This window comes from Dipodomys merriami, unplaced genomic scaffold (assembly GCF_024711535.1).
Source record: "Dipodomys merriami isolate MVZ:Mamm:240054 unplaced genomic scaffold, mDipMer1.0.p SCAF_7, whole genome shotgun sequence".
NCBI lineage: Eukaryota > Metazoa > Chordata > Mammalia > Rodentia > Heteromyidae > Dipodomys > Dipodomys merriami.
In genome coordinates, this window is record NW_027206290.1 from 56952388 (window position 1) to 56971097 (window position 18710).

An 18710-nucleotide genomic window follows, 5' to 3' on the forward strand; every position below is an offset into this window, starting at 1 on the left:
TCACATACAGGTCAGGACAAGAGCCCTGCTTTATACCATATAGGATTTTTTTTTGAACATACTTACACACATGCAAAGTGAAGAAAAGAAATAGGAATATTATGTAAGTATAACTGTAGCCATAGATCAAGGATAAAGGAAAGAAAAAATACTAGGGAGGGAGAAAGGGAAGGAAGAAAGAGGAAAAAAAAGAAACAGAGAAAGAAAGATATTATTGTATCAAAAGACAACAGATCCTAATCTAGATTAAAAAAAACCACTCAAGGCATAGCAAAGAGTTCCTAACAACTGTTGTATTCCATGGAACAAGTTAATGAGAAACATAAATTCAATAAACAAAGCAAGATGATAATAAAAGGAGATTATAGACTAAAGAAGGATTTTTGAGGTCTAAAACAACATGATAGAAGGACTAATAAATAAAATTAGAAACCTCAAGGAAAAGGATTGATGCCACTGAAAATCAAGTTACTGAGAGCAAATGCTAGATAATCTCAGTAAACACCAGTGAAAGGAGCAAGACATTAAAGCAATGGGAAGCTTAAGGATATGGAGGACAAAGAAAATGTGATAGAAGGAGAATTGGTATTCCTGAAGTAGGCAGTCAACAGATGAAACTGAAAATGGGAAATAAGACAATTGTCATGAAATAAAAAATAAAAGAACTGAGCCAGACAATTAGGAGAATATACTGTGCTCCAGGAAAATGTAGAGTACAAAATGTTCAGTGCTGAGATATATCCTAATTAAGCCGTTGAGTATCAAGGATAAAGGAAAACTTCTTTATCTAGGGAGAAAAATCAAATAATCTGCATAACTTTAAAGTAGCTTAGTACTTCTTGAGAAATTTTTAACTTTTGAAGACCATGCAGTTTATCTTCTATATTTGGAGGTCACAGTGTCATTCAATCAGATATAAAGAAGGAGGAAGACATCCTAAGACAGGTGTAGGCTAAGGTAATTGGTGCTTCAAATCCAAAGCCTATATGAAAAATGTCTGTACACAGTAAGCAGATCCCATAGTCTTTTCTTAATTTAGAAGGTTATTTTAGGGAACAGCTCTTGAAATCAAGAGACATTCTAGTGAAATATAAGAAATCTTCAATTTCTTTTCTATTTGATACATTTTTAAGTAAAATCACATGGATTAAAAATGTTCAGAGTAGCTCTAATATAGTTTTAATTGTGAAAATACCGTACAGAGGGGTTACAATTACATGAGCAAGGTAATGAGTACATTTCTTATCAAGCATTGTTGTCTCCTCCTTTGTTTCCCCTTCACATCCCTTCCCCTCTTCACCCTCCCCCCCCCCCCCGCCTGCCTCCCCTCCCTGCGCCAAAGTTGTAAAGTTTGTTTTCCACATAACATCTTGTATATCTCATTGTTGCAACGGATCCACCTGTATCCCCACTTAAGCAACTTGTTTTTTCTCTTCCCCTCCACAAATTATACCAACATCAAATACAGTGAAAGCAGAGGTTATACCATGGGGGAAGGACATACAAAGCAACAAAGAAATCATCTTATAAATATGTTAGAAACAATAGCAAGAAAAAGAAAACATTTGAGTCCTTATCTTGGGGTTCATTTCACCTAACCGTTTTGGCTTGTCTCAGACATATACTAGTTATTGCAAATAAAGTTTTTATTTTATTTTTTTATGGAAGTCTTTGATTCTTCTCCTGCCCTCCTCCAGATACCCTTACGAGGCATGCACTTTAAGGTCTTCATTGTGTCAACGCTACTCCCACACATTTTAAGTGTACCAAGTTGTAGAAGTTGAGTGTACTTTATAAGATGCGAGTCAACTTTTATTCAGGAGGCAGAGATTGGAAGGATTATGGTTTGAGGCTAGCCTATGCAAAAAGCCAGATGCCCATTCTTAACAGATAAGATGGGTATGGAGGGTCCTATTTGTCAGTATAGCTATGCTAGACGAATAGGTGGAGAATCACCTTCTGAAATGGTGCAAAATCACAAGACCCCCATACAAAAAAAAATAGCAGTAGAAAGGGCTAGAGGTGGTTCAAGCCCCTGGACACACACACTCTCCCTCTCCCCCTGTTTCCCCCCACCCACCCACAATCGTGCGTGCACACACACATACACACACAGATAGATGTGAGTCAACTCTACAAAATTTCACTGTTGACATAATTCTCAAATTTCCATAAAGTGATTCTGACATTTAATTTTTTTTCTGGTTGGGAAACAGTCTATCTTCTTAGGCACCTATTGAATGATTCCTGTGTAGGGCTAACTCAGAGTGGGGAACCAATTCCCACTCTTAGAGTGCTCTGCTCGCAGATGGGGCAGCCTCATCATCAAGATTCTGCTCATCCACTCCTGAGCCTTCCAGGTGGGTGTCCCAAATAGGATAAGGGGGTAGGTTTTTATTGTTAGTGAGTTTGTTGTTGTTGTTTTGTTTTTGGTTGTTGGGTTTTGTCTGGGGATTGAACCTGGGGCCTTGCCATCCTAAGCACCTGTTCTACCCTGAGCTACACCCCCAGACAGTAAGTTTTTGTATTGTTCATTTCCTATTCATTTATTCAAGGAAGCTGTTGAGTTTCATAAGGCATATTCCTAGATACTAAGGATACAGCTGAAATGAAAATGTGGGAATATTCCTGATGAACCATGTCTTTGTAGGGTGTTTTCCCTTGGAATCCAGGTAGCCCTTCTTGTAATCACCCTGTAGAGTGTTAGTGGTGATTCCATATCAGTCCCAGCATTGGACATATGTTTTAAATTCAGAGGTGTTTTACCTGAATAGGTATCTGGAGGCTGAAGGAAAACATACTAAATGTATTATTAACAAATGTAATGAACATGATACTTAAAATAGCTGATGTTGTGTTTTTGACACTTGTAGTTGGACCATAGTTTTCCTTTTTTTTTTTTTTTTCATATTAGCTTGGTGGCCGGAAAGCTTTGATTCAGTGCAAGATATTTGCAACTGTACATATTTTGCCTTTCTTTCTTCCCCTGTATGCCAGGGGTTGGGGGAGGGTAGCTCACTCTGCTACGTGAAGTATTCCATCTTATCCAAGAGGTGTTTCATAAATTATGTATAACAGTAGATGCCACTCAATAAATATTTTATATGTGATAGATATTTTTGTCTGAAATTACTTTTTCACTTGAGCAATGATTTAAACCCTCGTTTCCAGTTTTATGAGGTGACACTTTTATAATATCATGTAGTTGAATGCAGCTTGAATGTCATAGAGCTTTAGGGCAGCATTAATCACAAATTCATCTACCTCCACTCTCCATCCAGGAAAACTTTCTCTTAGTTCAGATTTTCCCCATTATATATATGGATGTCAGTGTGTGCATATGCAGGTTTTGTGCTATGTATGTGTGGTGGGGATGAGTGGAAACAGCAATGCTTTTGACCAAATGATCCAAAGTTATGAATTGCCAGTGCTTTTCAAAATCTGTGAGACTTACTTCAAGGGGAAAAAAGTGCTTTTCTTTTTTTTTTTTTTTTTTTAAAGAACATTAAACGAAACTTGGATATAGGCCAAAGCAATTTTTCTAGTTTGAGTGGGAGCTATTATAGTCTAAAATATTGCCTTTTCATTCCGGGGGGGGGGGTGGTTTATTGTCGACTTTTTAGCAGAAAGGAAATGCATATACTTCTGGACTTAGGAGAGGAGTTATTTTCCTTTTCACATGGACCTAGAGGCCTGAGACCATTCATTGCCAGGGAGCAAACATACCCGTGTTGTCAACACTATATTCAGAGCAACCAACCTTCCAGTGGGGACATTATTTTATGAACTGCAGCTGTGTGATTAAATTCTGTACTGTCATATATAGCTTTTAAAAAGAAATCACATGCTTCCTATTTGTGCTTATATGTGCATGAATTATGACCAATATCTGAGCGGCAGGAGTAGGTATGGTTTTATGTACAATGTTCCTTTTAGCTAAGATTTGCAAGGGCCTTCACAGAATAAATCAAGGTTACTGAAGTCTACTGACCTCCAAGCCTGAGATTCCCAGCCGTGGAATGAGAGCCTGGCTGATAAGAGGAGTAATTGAAAAACAATGATACGCTTCATTTCCTTTTCTTGAAACTAAGTTATGCACTGGTCATTTTCTCTGCATATCTATTTAATGGTTGTTAAATTAAATTGCTTTCTTTCAAGTGGTGATTTTATGTGTGTTTTTTTTTAACCCACCTTCCCCCCTCCCCCCACTTCATTCCATCACCCTCTTGCATGACTTAGTGTACACTTGAAACTTGGATTTTTGTCTGCAGAGGGAGAGGTCTGGGAGACTTCTCTGTCTTTCCCTCTTGGTCTCAGACCTCTTTGGATTTCCTTTTTCTGCAGGATTTTAGTTTTCCTTGAACATTGACTTGAGAAGTTCTGAATCTCTTACCTAAAGAATGGTAGGCTGTATGTTAACATTGCCATTCAAACATATTAATTTATCCCAGGAATAAAAGGATTAGTGCTTATGGCTCAGCAGTTTTCACAAACAGGGATGTGCCTTGGTCATTACTGTCTCATGAAGGGGAGGAAGAAGGATTCACTAGAAGTATCTTTGATTAGAGCATTTATTACCATTATTACTTGGAAATTGCTTCTCTATTACTTTACTTCCCTCACATCTATAAGCACAGAGTAGTGCCATGCTGTAGATGTGACTTAGTATGAACAGAATGCAGCTCAACCTCAAGTCAGAAAATTTTACTTTCAGTCTGCTATCTTCTGGAATTTGTCAGGTTCCCACTGGAAACTTCCCTAAGGACTTGATTGATCTGAGGCCTCCTCCTTCCTAGGTAAGTGCTCTACTTCAGCTATATGTTGTTGTTGCCGTTACCATTTTGTTTCTTTCTTGGTTTTTGTTTTTGGTGGTACTAGCCTTTGAACTCAAGAGTATGCTTGGCTTCCTTGCTCACTGGCACTCTGCCACTTGAGTCATATTTCTAGACCTGCTCTTTGCTTTGGAGATGGAGTCTTACAGACTTTTCTTCCCACACTAGCTGTGAACTTAGATCCTCAGATCTCAACTCCCAGATACCTAGGATTACAAGTATGAGTCCCCAGCATTTGGGTTTGTAATTAATTAATTAACTGTTCTGGTCCATTAACTTGAACTCTTGGCCTGGGCACTGTCTCTTTTTTGCTTAAGGCTAGCTCTCTAGCACTTGAACCACATTTCCATGTGTGGCTTTCTGATGTTTAATTTAAGGTAAAAGTCTCACAATTTTCCTTCCTTGGCTGACTTTGGACTGCAGTCCTCAGATTTCAGCCTCCTGAATAGCTGGGATTACAGCTGTGAGCAATAAGCACTTAGCTTTTTGTTGTTGTTTTTGTTGTTGTTGGTCATAGGGCTTGTACTCTGGGCCTGGGCACTGTCCTTCAGCTCTTCAGCTCTAGGCAAATGCTCTATCACTTGAGCCATAGCGTCACTTCTGGTTTTCTGGTGATTTATTGGAGATAAGAGTCTCACGAACTTTTCCTTCCTGGGCTGGCTTTGGACATCGATCCTCAGATTTCAGCCTCCCAAGGAGGTAGGGTTACAGGCGTGAGCCGCCAGCGCCCAACATAGCTTATTTTGTTTTGAAGACAAGGTTTCAGTAACTACTTGGGTTAGACTCAAACTTCACAAGGCCTTTGAGTTATGAGGTCTTTGGTCTTGGCCAGTTGTGTTGATGTTTAGCTGTGGCCCTGCCAGTCTTTTCTTAGAGGCATATCTCTCCTGTTATTTTTTTACATTGCTCTGAACTCCATGTAACCAGCATTCATTCATTTAATTAATGTCAGTTGAGAAGCTGCAAAGAAGAGAAACCAATTGTCACGAGGAAGGTTTGTGCTTGCTCTTTTGTGTAAGGGATGAAGAAGTGATGGGCTAAACAATGCCTCTATCTAGGATAGTGTTTCTCAACTGGAGATTATTTTGTCTCCCAAGGGACACATGAGACTTCCTGGAGACATTGTTGGTTGTCACTATCTTGTGGGAAAGAAAGGTGTTACTAGCCTAGTGGATAGAAACCAGGGACACTGCCAAACAACCACCAGTAATCACAGAAGGTAAATGTCAGTAGTGCCAAGATTGGGGGACCCTGTTTTCAGGGAAGAGAATAGTAGTGGCAGAAGACATCCTGGTCTCAAAAGCAGAAGCAATAACAGTAATATGCAGAAAAGAATGTTAGCCAGCAAATTTGAGGAATAGCTGGGAGCCCTGGCTCCCTAGATAGGAGTGACAAAGCGACAGAGGCAGGAGACTGTGGGTTAGGAAGTGGTGAGATTGGGTTAAGCTTGTAAAACATTATAAAGACTTATAAAATTGGAGGTCATTGAAGGGATCCAGCAGAGGACTAACCTCCTCTGACATTCCACTGGCTGCTGAGTTGTGTATCTTTCACACAGGGGCATAAGTGATGACTTGGATTATTATTGCAGTAGTCCAAGTGAAAGGTGGTGATGATTTGAGACAGGGGAAGGTGATTGCAGGTGGTTTGGTGTCAGCAGATTTGAGGCATATTTTGAAGGCAGGAGTCAACACTATTAGTATAACATTTAGAGAAAGAAAGGACAGCCATAGTTATGGGTCTTAGTAAAGGAGGCATTTACCCGGCTGGGATGGGAGTTGTGTTTTCAAATGTGGTAAGTTTGAGCTGCATATCTGGTATCCCACAAACAGATTGAGTTTGTGGGTATATGTACATAGGAATGGAATTTAAGGGAGATCTCTCCTCTGGTATTTTTTAAAAAGAACTTAGTAAACCGTACAATTACAAACCTCTATTTCTATTTCTTGGAGTTTATTTCAGTAAGCATCATTTTATTGTTTTTTTTTAAATTTAATTTAATTTTATTTGTGAACATACTGTACAGAGGAGTTACAATTACGTGGGCAGGATAATGCGTACATTTCTTACCAAGCATTGCAGCCTCCTCCTTTGTTTACCCTTCACATCCCTTCCCAGCCTCCCCCCTCCCTCCCAATCCCAATCTTCTCCTTCCCCCCCCCCCCCCCCCGCATTGACGTTGTAAAGCTCGTTTTGGAATGACAACTTGTACTTCTCATTGTTGCAACAGGTCCACCTGTATCCTTAAACAACTGGTTTTTCCCCATCTCCTCCACAAGTTATACTGACATCAAATATAGTGAAAGCAGGGGTTATACTGTGGGGGAGGGACATACAAAGCAACAAAGAGATAATCTTATAAATGTGTTAGAAACACATGCATGAAAGAAAAAAACATTAAAATACACATCTAAGGGTTCATTTTCCTGACATCACATTATCTGACCTTTTCCGCTTGACTCATACATATACTAGATATTACAAATAAGGGAAACCATGGGACCTATGTTTCTTTGGGCCTGGCTTACTTCACTTAATATAATTTTTTCCAAGTTTTTCCATTTCCTAACAAATGGGGCAATGTCATTCTTTCTGATGGAGGCATAGAATTCCATTGTGTATATATACCACATTTTCTTGATCCATTCACCTACTGAGGGGCATCTGGGTTGGTTCCATATCTTAGCTATGGTAAATAATGCTGCAATAAACATAGTTGTGCTGATAGCTTTAGTGTGGTCTTGTTTGTAAACTTTTGGGTAAATGCCCAAAAGTGGGATTGCTGGGTCATAGGGGAGTTCTATGTGAAGTCTTTTGAGGAACCTCCATACTCAGTAAGCATCATTTTATATGATCATATGCACATAGCTATTGAGCCCTCCTGATCCTCTCCCAATAGTAACCTCTTTTGGTCTCACTGTGTGAATGTTTAGAGTTCTATTTTAATTTATCATGTCCAGGTGTAATTTTTTGTCTTTTACTATCCATTGGGTGCATAGAAACAGTGGGACAAAGGGTGAAGTAATACAGCAGTGATGCTCACTAGATACTATGTTGGAAATGAACTATACAACTTGGTGGGAAGAGGGATCCGGAGGGAAAAAACTGGGAGAAGATGAGGGAGGGAACAACACTGTTCAAAAAGAAATGTACTCATTACCTGACTTATGTAATGTAACCACTCTGTACATCACCTTTATAATTTAAAAAACATAAGAGTCCTTAGCATATGGATGGCAAGTAAAGTCAGGAATGAGGATGAGACCATCAAGAGAGTGATTTGAGGTAGAATCCAAAGATGCCAGCCTCTGTTGAGTAGGTTCGAAAGAGTTGGAGAATGACACGTGGGAAAATATAGGGAGTGATTTTTCTCACAAAGGGTCCATAGAAATTAAACTGGTGGTAGCTAGGAGGTCCAGGCTCAAGAGTGATGATAGGAATAGTGGCTAAGGGTGAGACATTGATTGAAGATATGTATGTGGGTGAAAGATCCAGCAGAAGCAGATTTGGAGAAGCTGATGCAGGAACTGGAGGTAGCTCTGGGCCCAGGAATGCCTAATCCCAAGGGTGCACAGAATAGGGTGCTTGCCTGAAACCCAGATCAAGTCACCTTAGTGTCTAGAGAAAAAGGGCTAACAGTGAATGAGAGTAGAAAGGGGAAAGATTACAGACAGCGATTCTAAAATCTTTCCCCTAGGAAGATGAGCTGTGGGATTGACTTCAGAAAAGTTGTATGTCAAGCTTTAATTTTATCTTAATATTGAGCTTTTTAATTGTTCCAAATTCACCTTGCCAGGTTTTCCACATGAAGTTTAACATTCATTTTCTTTTTAAAAAAGAATAAGGTAACTGCTTTTCACAATCTTCAAGATAACTAATCTGAAATTCTCTTTCCACAAAATAACCTTTCCCTTTCCCTTTCTTCTTCTAATTTCAGGAACAAACCCTAGCCCTTAGGAAAGAAGGGATTGGCGTTGTTTTGGATTCTGAACTGCCTCATTTGATTGGCATTGATGACGACCTTCTGAGTACTGGAATCATCCTATATCACTTGAAGGTAGAAACTGCTTAAGTGGAACATTCTAATTTTGTTTCCACTTTTCCCTTTAGACTCTAGCAAGGTTTATTATAATACTTTATGGCCATGAATGCAACTTTTAAATTAAAGAATATACAACAAATCCTTGAGCCCTTTGAGGATTTTCAACAGCTTATTGGGATTCTGTGGTATTTGAAGTTCTCATGTTTATTTAGTTCTTCAGTTAAATGATGAGTCATTCATTTTTGGCTTCTGTTGTGTAGATTCAGGAGGGGGATGGTAAGACACTAAAAGTCAGAAAGACTGAGGAAGAAAGTTGCAAGTACCTAGAACTAGGATTTGTCATTCATATATAGACACACACACACACACACACACACACACACACACACACACACACATGTGTTCTCTCATTCATATATACACACACACACACACACACACACACACACACGTGTTCTCTCCCTGATATATGACCTAAGATGAGATTGGTCTTGCACTTGAGTTTTATAGTCTTCCCTATATCAAGTCTTCAGACACAAATAAACCCCTGACCACAGAAGAAGAATTGTTCCAGAAAGTATCAGGGACTCAGTGAGATGTTGTGGCCACGAGCAGATTGTTCATTCATGCCAAGGCAGAGTTCTAACCATTGTTGATCAATGGGCCTCAGCATTGGTGCTATCATTGTGCAAGCACTGAATGGCATTCTCTCAGAACCACAGTATCCCTAACTGCACTGTGGCTGTGGCCTGCCCCAGACATTGCTTTCCCCATGCATCAGCCATCAGCCAGTTTGGGCTTGAATGAAGACAGAAAAGCAAGCCATCTTCCTGTTCTTATTAATAAATATGACTTGACTTTTCTTCCCAGGAAGGTCAGACTTATGTTGGTAGAGAAGATGCTTCAACAGAGCAAGATATCGGTAAGACTCTTTATCAAGAATCTCTTCCCAGGGATGGGAAGGTGGCTCAGTGGTAAAGCACTTGCCTTGCATGCATGAGGCCCTGGGTTCGATTCCCCAGCACCACATAAGCAAAAAGAAAAAAAAAGCCAGAAGTGGCGTTGTGGCTCAACTGGTACAGCGTTCGCCTTGAGCTGAAGTGCTGAGGGACAGCGCCCAGGCTCAGAGTTCAGGCCCCATGACCAGACCCTCCCCCCCCCCCCCAAAAAAAAAAAAGGAATCTCTTCCCAATGATTTCTAACAAAATCATACTTGATGAAAAACTTTCTTTTGAATGACTGACATTGAAGTAATTTTGAAAAGAAAAACATTTCTATATAATACTGGTCAGTGTATGTGTCTCTCTAATTATGAATACAACTGAAGTGAATAATGCATGACTTAATTTGTGAATAAAATGGAATTCTGTGTCCTTTCTGCCACCCTGCACATATTCTCAACCTTTCAGCACTTTCAAAAGTACTTAAACCGTTCTGCACTTGTTATAGTGGTTAGCGATGGATGGAAATAAGCCAGCAGATACAGATAAAGGGCTTCAGGCTTTTTCAGGGAAGGTTCTCTTACCTGCCCAAAGAGGACATGTATTTTCTAAAAGTTTTTCTGAGGCCTACAGATACAAAAGCCAGCGATTCAGACTGAACAGAGGTCCTATTGGACTTTCCGAGCATTACATGGGCAATTTGTGGAGGAGGACTTGGTGATGGTGGGTGTATATGTGTGTGGGGGGGGGAGGGATGGGGAGGGTATGGTAGGAGGTAAGGATTTGTGAGACCCCTAGACCCTAAATTATTCAAATGTGTTCAGTAATGAACTTGCTTTCTTACCAAGTGTAAGCTGTGAATCAAGCTAATAATAGTTGTTCTATATGAATTTACCATTTCCTGGGAGCCAGGGGAGCTGAAAACAAACCACAGAAGTTCCCAGACTTCTGAGTGGGCTTTGGCATCATGCCTTTAGTTGAGTTATGCATTTGACCTTTGGAGTAGCTCTGAATGGTGTTGAGTGGGAAAAACACATGTTCCTGTGATGGTAAATGTTTGATAGCACAGTTCTGTAGAAAGAGTGGGAGCTATTTAGTCTGCTCTGAGACAGTTGCGAGAGCACTGCCTAAAATCCTAGGCTAGGGGCATCCTAGGCTCAAGTGGTAGAGATTCTCCTAGCATGCACAGAACCTTGGGTTCAGTTCCTCCCACCCCTATCCTCCCCCCAAAATCAGGTTTGACCAGAGTTCATATCTGCCATTCTTCAGACAGTCACAGCCCAGATACTCAGAGATAAGTAGGTGATCCTTAGCAACTTACTTAAAGCGAAAGATCTCAGAACTGGCATAGGCTATGGCAATGAGCATCATAGGACCGCTTTTGAAGACTTCTTAGGCCTGCAGAGGTCCATGGAAAGTCACATTAACCTCTGCATACATTGTCTGTATGCATTATCTGTAAGCATGGAAGTCATGTCCCAGACCCACAGAACCCTTTTGCCTTTTATTTTTCTGTCATCTTTGGGTGACCATATCAGACAGAGAAACTTAGTGGTATGCCATTAAAGCATGTCGCTGAACTATTGTTTCCCCTAAGAAAGCCATAAGTTAATACTATAGAACTTATTTCTTTACACAGAGGATATAGATCCTTTGAGGAAACCCAGGATTTCTTCATTTCTATCAGTTGATGGTATGAACTATTAAAATTCAGTGTTCTTGCTGGGTGCTGGTAGCTCACACCTGTAATCCTATCTACTCAGGAGACTGAGATCTGAGAATCGCGGTTCAAAGCTAACCTGGCAGTAAAGTCCATGAGACTTTTATCTCCAATTAACCACCGGATGTGTTGCTGTGGCTCAAGTGGTAGAGCGCTCACCTTGAGCTGAAGAGCTGAGGGACAGTGCCCAGGTCCAGAGTTCAACCCTACAACCGACCAAAAATACAAAAAAAAAAAAAAAAAAAAATGTCAGTGGTCTCACTGTCTGTATTCACTTCACAACCCTTTCATAGAAAAGAAAGAGTGTTCACAATGAAAATGAACTTAATATTGTAGATGATGATGATATCAAAGGAGAAAAATTGTTTGTTTTTCTTTCTTAGTCCTTCATGGCCTTGACTTGGAGAGTGAGCACTGTGTCTTTGAGAATGTTGGAGGGACAGTGACTTTGATACCCCTCAGTGGGTCACAGTGCTCTGTGAATGGTGTGCAGATCATGGAGGCCACACACCTAAACCAAGGTATCTATTTTTTGTTTTTTCGAGTTCTTTGAAAAATAAGTTGACTAGGCAGTGCTGTACCTTATAGGCAATTACTGATTATGCATATAGAGTAGAGACTGCTTCATTATGCTATTTTCTGTTTTGCTGGAGGTCTGCTTTATCATAGCCATTGTCTTGTTAAATTAAACATGAACATACATGTAATTATCTAAAAGTTATTACTGTTAAAGAAATGAGAAAAAGATTTCTTAGAAGTTAAAAAATACATTTCACCATAGTGGTTTCTTTTCATACTTTAATTTCCATGTGTATATTTGTTTTATGAATAGTTATAACATGTACAGAGGATTTGGTATTGTGTGTTACAATTCCTTTGGATTAATTTCAATATTTTAGGAAAGATGCAAGAATGGCATAGGACTTTGAAAGTAAATGGTGCCCCTCATTAGGCAAGCTTTTTAATACTATAAAAATATTTGAAATGATCAACTTATAAAGAGAAAAGTTTTATTTAGGCCTTAGTTTTGGAGGTGGTACCCCTTGATGAATTAGCTCTGTGACTTTGGACCTTTGATGAGGCAGCTCACCATGGTAGGACCATGTCACTACCCCAAATTACTCACCTCATGATCAGGAACCGGAAGTCAAGAGGAAGAGCCCAAGGTTCCCCTGGTCTCCCCCACCTCTTAAGAGCATACCTTCTATGTTCTGAAGACTTTCCAATTAGGCCATTTCTTAAAAGTTCCACCCATTCCTTTTGTGTCATTCTGGGGACCAAGCCTTGATTGCATGGGCCTTTGGGGGACATAGATGCGAGCTGTAACAAAACCTCATAACCCCTCAAAATCTGGATGTATATTTTTTCTAAACAGTGACATTTTCCTATACAGCAACAAAACTGACACCAGTACTATCATCTGACTCCCAGACACCATGCAAATTTTGCCATTTGCTGTTTGTTTCAACAGTGTTCTTTAGGGGTCATAACTTTCAGTCCAGAAGTGGATATTGTTGTGTGTGTGTGTGGTGGGGGTGTGTGTTTGCATGTTTATTTTCTACATCTCTGTCTTCCTGCGATTTGGATCAGTTTCTTGGTTTCTTTTTGATCTTTTATGAGTTTGACAGCTAAATCAATTTATCTCATTTTATCTAGGATTTGACTACTATTAGACTTTTGTGTAGATGTGTGCTAATCTTGGGGCCCAAGACAGCCTAAGTGCTGTCTCTGGGCTTTTTCTGCTCAAGGCAGCTCTACTTCTGGCTCTATTGGTAGATAATTGGAAATAAGAATCTCATGGATTTGCCTGCCTAAGTTGGCTTCCACCTAAAATCCTCAGATCTCAGCCTCCTGAGTAGCTAGGATTACAGATGAGAGCCATCTGTTCCCAGCCTACTAGACATTTTTTATAGGAATATCGGAAATGAAGTTGTGTGATTTTTTTTTTTCCCTGCTATCTATTACATAGTTTCCATCTGTCCATTGTTGGCGATGTTCCCTTGGTTCCTTGATTAACATTAGAGCTGGCCAGGCTATTTCACTTTGAAGAGAACCATTCCCTTTTTATCAATAAGCATATTAAGAAGATACTTTAATCATGAATTTTCTCTCTCTTCCAACACCTTCCACTGGTTTTGAATTAATTATTTTTATTTTGCTGAATTTTTTTTTTGATGGTGGAGATGCTCCAGGTTCATCCTGTTCTGCAAGGTTTCTTTTAGAGTAGGAACCATTCGATATGGGCTTGGAACTTAACATTTAATTGTGAGTTTATTCTGCTATTCTGATTCTTCATAAAAAAAGGATTGCTAGCTTATTTATTTAGCTTGAAGTAATTGTTTATAGAGTTATGTGTGTCTTGTGGATTGAGGCTTTTAAAGATACAATATATCTGTAATGCAGTAATTTTGTTGTGTTTTCTGTCAATTTAATTTTAAGCTTTTATTTTTTTTTCTAAATGGGAAGTCACTTTAAAAAGCAGGCCTATTTTAGTTAGTTGTTTTCCTGGTATTGGGGCTTGACATTAGCACCTTTAATTCACTTGGCTTGTTTGCTCTTGGCTGGCATTTTACCATTTGAGCCATGCCACAACCCCTTCTTTTTTGATGATTAACTGGTGATGGAATCTTGTGGACTTTTCTGCTTGGGTTAACTCTGCACCATGATCTTCCAGAGCTCAACCTCCTAAGTAGCTCAGATTATAGACATGAGCTACTAAAGCTTGGAAGAACTAAAATTTTGTTGTTCATGTCACAGATCTGACTTGAACTAAGAAAGTGGTAATACTAATTGTCATTGAAGGTTAATTGTCAGACTTATCTTTCCCTACAGGATACTCCTAATTATTTTATCACTGTGGTGCCCTGGTATTCAGATCAGATAGGCTTGAGTTCCTCTGGTGTTCTGCTGTGCTCTGAGCTGCTTTCTCAGAATCACTGTTAATGAAATTGACATAAAAATGCTTTGTTTGAAGGTGTTAAAATGCTGCACACTGGGTATAATGCCATTAACAAGTCTTAGGGCAATGAAATGCAAGATGACTTCATGATTCAAGGCATTATGAGAGAGCAGCAAGATGATAACTTTTTTCTTTCACTAAGACTTTTTCTTTTACTGATAGATCCTATCCTGGGGATGGGGGTGGGGGCAGGGGACTATCTAGTCTCTTAGGAATTAAAGGTTAGAATTCTCAACTTCTTATTTCTTGATGTCTAGAGATTATTAAAATGATAATTGGAACATGCTTTTGAAACATACGGTATATTGTGGTGAAGAAAATACATCATAAAATGAAAAGAAGTAAACATGACTGATACATACTGGCTTTAGGATGGGGTTGCACTGCTGGAAAGGAAGAATGGTGTTTGACCAGGCAGGGTTTGAAATCTATACATAAAGATTGGCAGCTGCAATTGTAAGGTTTTACTAAAGGGAGAAAAGGCTATAGCAAAAAGAAAATAAAAGTATATGGACTTCACTAAAACCTAATAAATAAGTAATAGAATTAAACACAGCAGCATTTTTATATTGAAGACTATCTTGGCTTTTACCAATGAAATAATATTTTAAGCATGTGTGCAGTCCTTTATTACTTAGGTAATTTCTGCAAAGTCAGGTCTTCTGAATTAGTAGTTGGCAGCCAAACCTCTTGAAGATGAATCTCTTGAGTAACTTCATCACTGCCATATTTATGTAGATAGAACATTGCACCAAAAGATTATGATAGACTCTTTATTATTATCAATCAGGGCCAAAAGCATGCTTTCTCTCTGAAACTTATATAATATATATTATATATAATGTACATATATATGCACATTTATATACACACATATGAATATGCTTTTCTATCATCTTATTTTTCTAAGCCAGGACTGGATTATACCCATATCTCTGAGTATCTCTGATTTACTGGATTGATTTTTGACCTAGTACTCTTCTGGACCCATTGTCTTTTGGTCTTCAGAATGAGTCTTACTGGTATCTGGTCCATTGATTGAATCTATGAAAGGCATACCAGAAAAAAAATCTTTCAACAACAGATCCAAGACCATTTCCCTTTTATAGAACAAAAAGGTATTGGACAGAAGATGCAGATGGGTTTTAACCTAAGTCAATGATTTCTAGTCATATTAACTCCACAATTGACTTGGACTTCTGACTCACCTTGCGTTATAAACAGTGTCATATATTTTCACTATGAGTTTCAAATTTATCACTGTTATAGTACTTGGTTTTCAGATGTGTCTTCATTGGTAGATTGCTTTCATAGATTTATTAGTCTGTCATTTCAAAAAACACAAGTTCACTGCTGGCTCACCACCTGTAATCCTAACTATTCTGGGGGCTGAGAGCAGAAGGATCTAGGTTTGAGTCTAGCCTAGACAGAATAGCTCAGGAGACTGTCTCAAAAATAGCAAGCAAGAAATAGGGCTGGAGGTATGGCTGCAGGGCTAGAATGCCAGCCTAGCAAGCCCAAAGACCTAATGCCAGAAAAAAAATCACATGTAGTAATTACATCTTTCAACTAGTAGATTTTTTAAAATTTAGCATATTATCACCATTGGAACAAGGCCTACATATATAATCTACATGGTAAATATTGAGATATCTATCTATACATCTATGTGCACACAGTATGTTACCCAAAGCCCGGCATGCTTTTCTCCTCATGTTTGTGGACATATAGGGTATGGGCCATTGCAGCTGACTATACTTTTTTCTCTTGATGTGCTTTCAAATTTCAGCTCACCTCATTCCTGTGATTCCATTACACGATTCCATGACAGGAATGAGTCTGTGGGAAAAGGAAAGTACAAATTTAACCAGGAGGTCTTGTCCCTAACTCTTCTTGGTCTTTGACTCTAGGTTTTTCCTTTTGTTTTTATATACATAATACAAAGTAGCACAAAATTCAGGTATATTATGATTCAAGAAGTGCCTTAGCATTGTGCTATAATTGCTAGGAATTATTCTCTCATTTTAATTGTTTTCCCCTTTCACTAATAGGGTAATTTAAAGCTGATAGTTGTGAAATACAATTAATTTTTCCATTCATATCAGTGGACTCCTTTGGTCTTCTTGCTGGTTTGGCAGATCGATTGAACATTCATCCCTTATTTTAGAAGTGCTACAGAAACTGCATCTGGGAAATTCACACATAGGCACATTTGAATGTGTTATGCTTGAGTGCCAAAATATATTTGCATCTATTCAAGTACCCTGAAAGAGGGAACAAGTGATTGTCTGCAGAGCAGAGCTGAGGAGCCTTTGATAAAATTTTCATCTGCTGGAGGGCTGCTGTGAGTTGTTCAGTGACAAATTAGAAAAGAGTTTTACTGGAACTCGAAAAGGAAATTGATCTTCCAGCACTTTAGGCAAGGTGTGACGTGAGTACAAGGACCTGCACATCCCACAAAGAGCCAGTGGATACTGCTTTCAGTTTCCCCACGGGCTCACCTGTACTTGCCCTCCACATTCATCAGATGTCTTCCTCAAATTTGAGACACGAAAATATGACATCAGACATTTGAATATCGACAACAGATATTTTAAATGTCAAAGCCCTAGCTGTTTCAAAATATTGTATCTAAAGCCCAGTGGTTCTCAAAGTGCATCCCCCGATGAGTCACATCATCGTTACCTGGGACCTTGATAAAAACACAGATTCCCATTGAGACTGTTGATTTAGAAGATCTAGAGACGAGGCCCCACTGATCTAGCTTTTTACCATTGGCACATGATTTTGATGCACACTTGAGCATGGCAGCTGACCAAAGCTAGTCATACTGAAACCAGTTTCTTAGCACCTCAGGTCTCAGCACATGAGACAACTGCTTGCCAGTCTCCTTCACCCCTCTCTTTCTTATTTTACTCATCATATCTGTTTTTATTTTATGGTCTTTCTGCACTTTTTGTTTGTTTGTTTATTTGCAGTACTGGGGTTTGGACTCAGCACTTTCTGTTTGCCAGATTGGTACTTGAGCCATCATGTCTCACATGTATGCCTGGGTGGCCTGGTTATTGCCGTTCTCTATTTATCTTCTCCACATAGCTGGGATAACAGGTGCATGCCACTATTTATAGCTTTGCTTCTCTTGATTGAGATGGGAGTATTACAGGTTTGTTTTGTTTTTCTGGGGAGGGGTGGCCTGGGCTGTCCTTGAACTGTGCTCCTCCTGATCTTGGCTTCCTAAGTTGATAGAATTACAGATGTGAACCACTATACCTGGCTTCTCTGCTCCTTTTAAAACTACATTTTGGGCTTCACATTCTCTAAGGGGGCTTTACAATGTGTCTTGGCAGGGATTTCTTGGAGGGTTCCTATTTGGAGTTTGCTGAGCTTCTGAATCTATAGGCTTATGTTCCTCAGAGTTGGAAAGTTGTTTACAATATTCTTTCCCCTATACTCAATACTTTTTTTCTCATTCTGATAGCCTTTTCAGTATTGTCCCACAGATTCCTGAAGCTCTGTTTACTTAATCCCAAATATTAGCACCTATTGATTTTTTTCCATGCTACTTGAAATTTTCCTGGTTGTTCTCTTGTTAATGAATAGTAATGGATTATATTCTGAGAAAATTTTAAACTTGCATTAAGACTCTGTTACTTATTTGGTACTTTTTGTTTTAGTAGGTAGTTTACCTGGTTGTGTTTAGGTTAAGTTGCAATCGGCTTGTGTGAACTGTTGCTCCAGTTCCAATGCTGATTTAGTGTGCAGAGCCTTTGCATTGATATTCCAAAGAGACCTTAGGACACCAACCACTGGTCAGTCTGCAGCCTGACTACGATCTGTCTTTTAGCTCAGGTCTCAGTATCAGTATGCTGTTGACAATCCATTCTGTGTCTACACAGGTAGTCATGAGCCCAGGACATCATAAATAATGCCATAAGGTCCTTTCCTAAATGTTTCACCACCATTTCCTAAATGCTTTCCAGTTCCCTTAGGTCTTCCCATTTTATCCTCCAGCTAAAAATGTAGAGGCTTCTACTTAGTGTGCCTGCTCCCAGGTCCAGAGCCAAGGATTAAGAGTACAGAGAATTAGCATAAAGCAACAGCCATCTCCGCCTCTCCTTGTTGGGCACCACAGCTTATCTGAGTGGAAGATGTTCCATTTTCTCATGGGCTTTCTGCTGCTGCTGCAGTTGCTGCCAGGGGGGACTCGGTAACCCAT

At 39.3% G+C, this 18710-nt stretch overlaps 1 protein-coding gene across 5 annotated transcripts in view; it reads left to right on the top strand.

Moving 5' to 3' along the window:
- Kif16b (kinesin family member 16B) overlaps nucleotides 1–18710 on the top strand; it is a 268617-nt gene that overhangs the window by 122455 nt on the left and 127452 nt on the right. For all 5 annotated transcript variants that reach the window (XM_070006712.1, XM_070006715.1, XM_070006713.1 and 2 more), the window contains exons 13-15: nucleotides 8770–8889; nucleotides 9745–9796; nucleotides 11919–12056. In XM_070006712.1, coding sequence (XP_069862813.1) covers nucleotides 8770–8889; nucleotides 9745–9796; nucleotides 11919–12056 — 310 coding nt within the window. The remainder of the gene's footprint in view (nucleotides 1–8769; nucleotides 8890–9744; nucleotides 9797–11918; nucleotides 12057–18710) is intronic.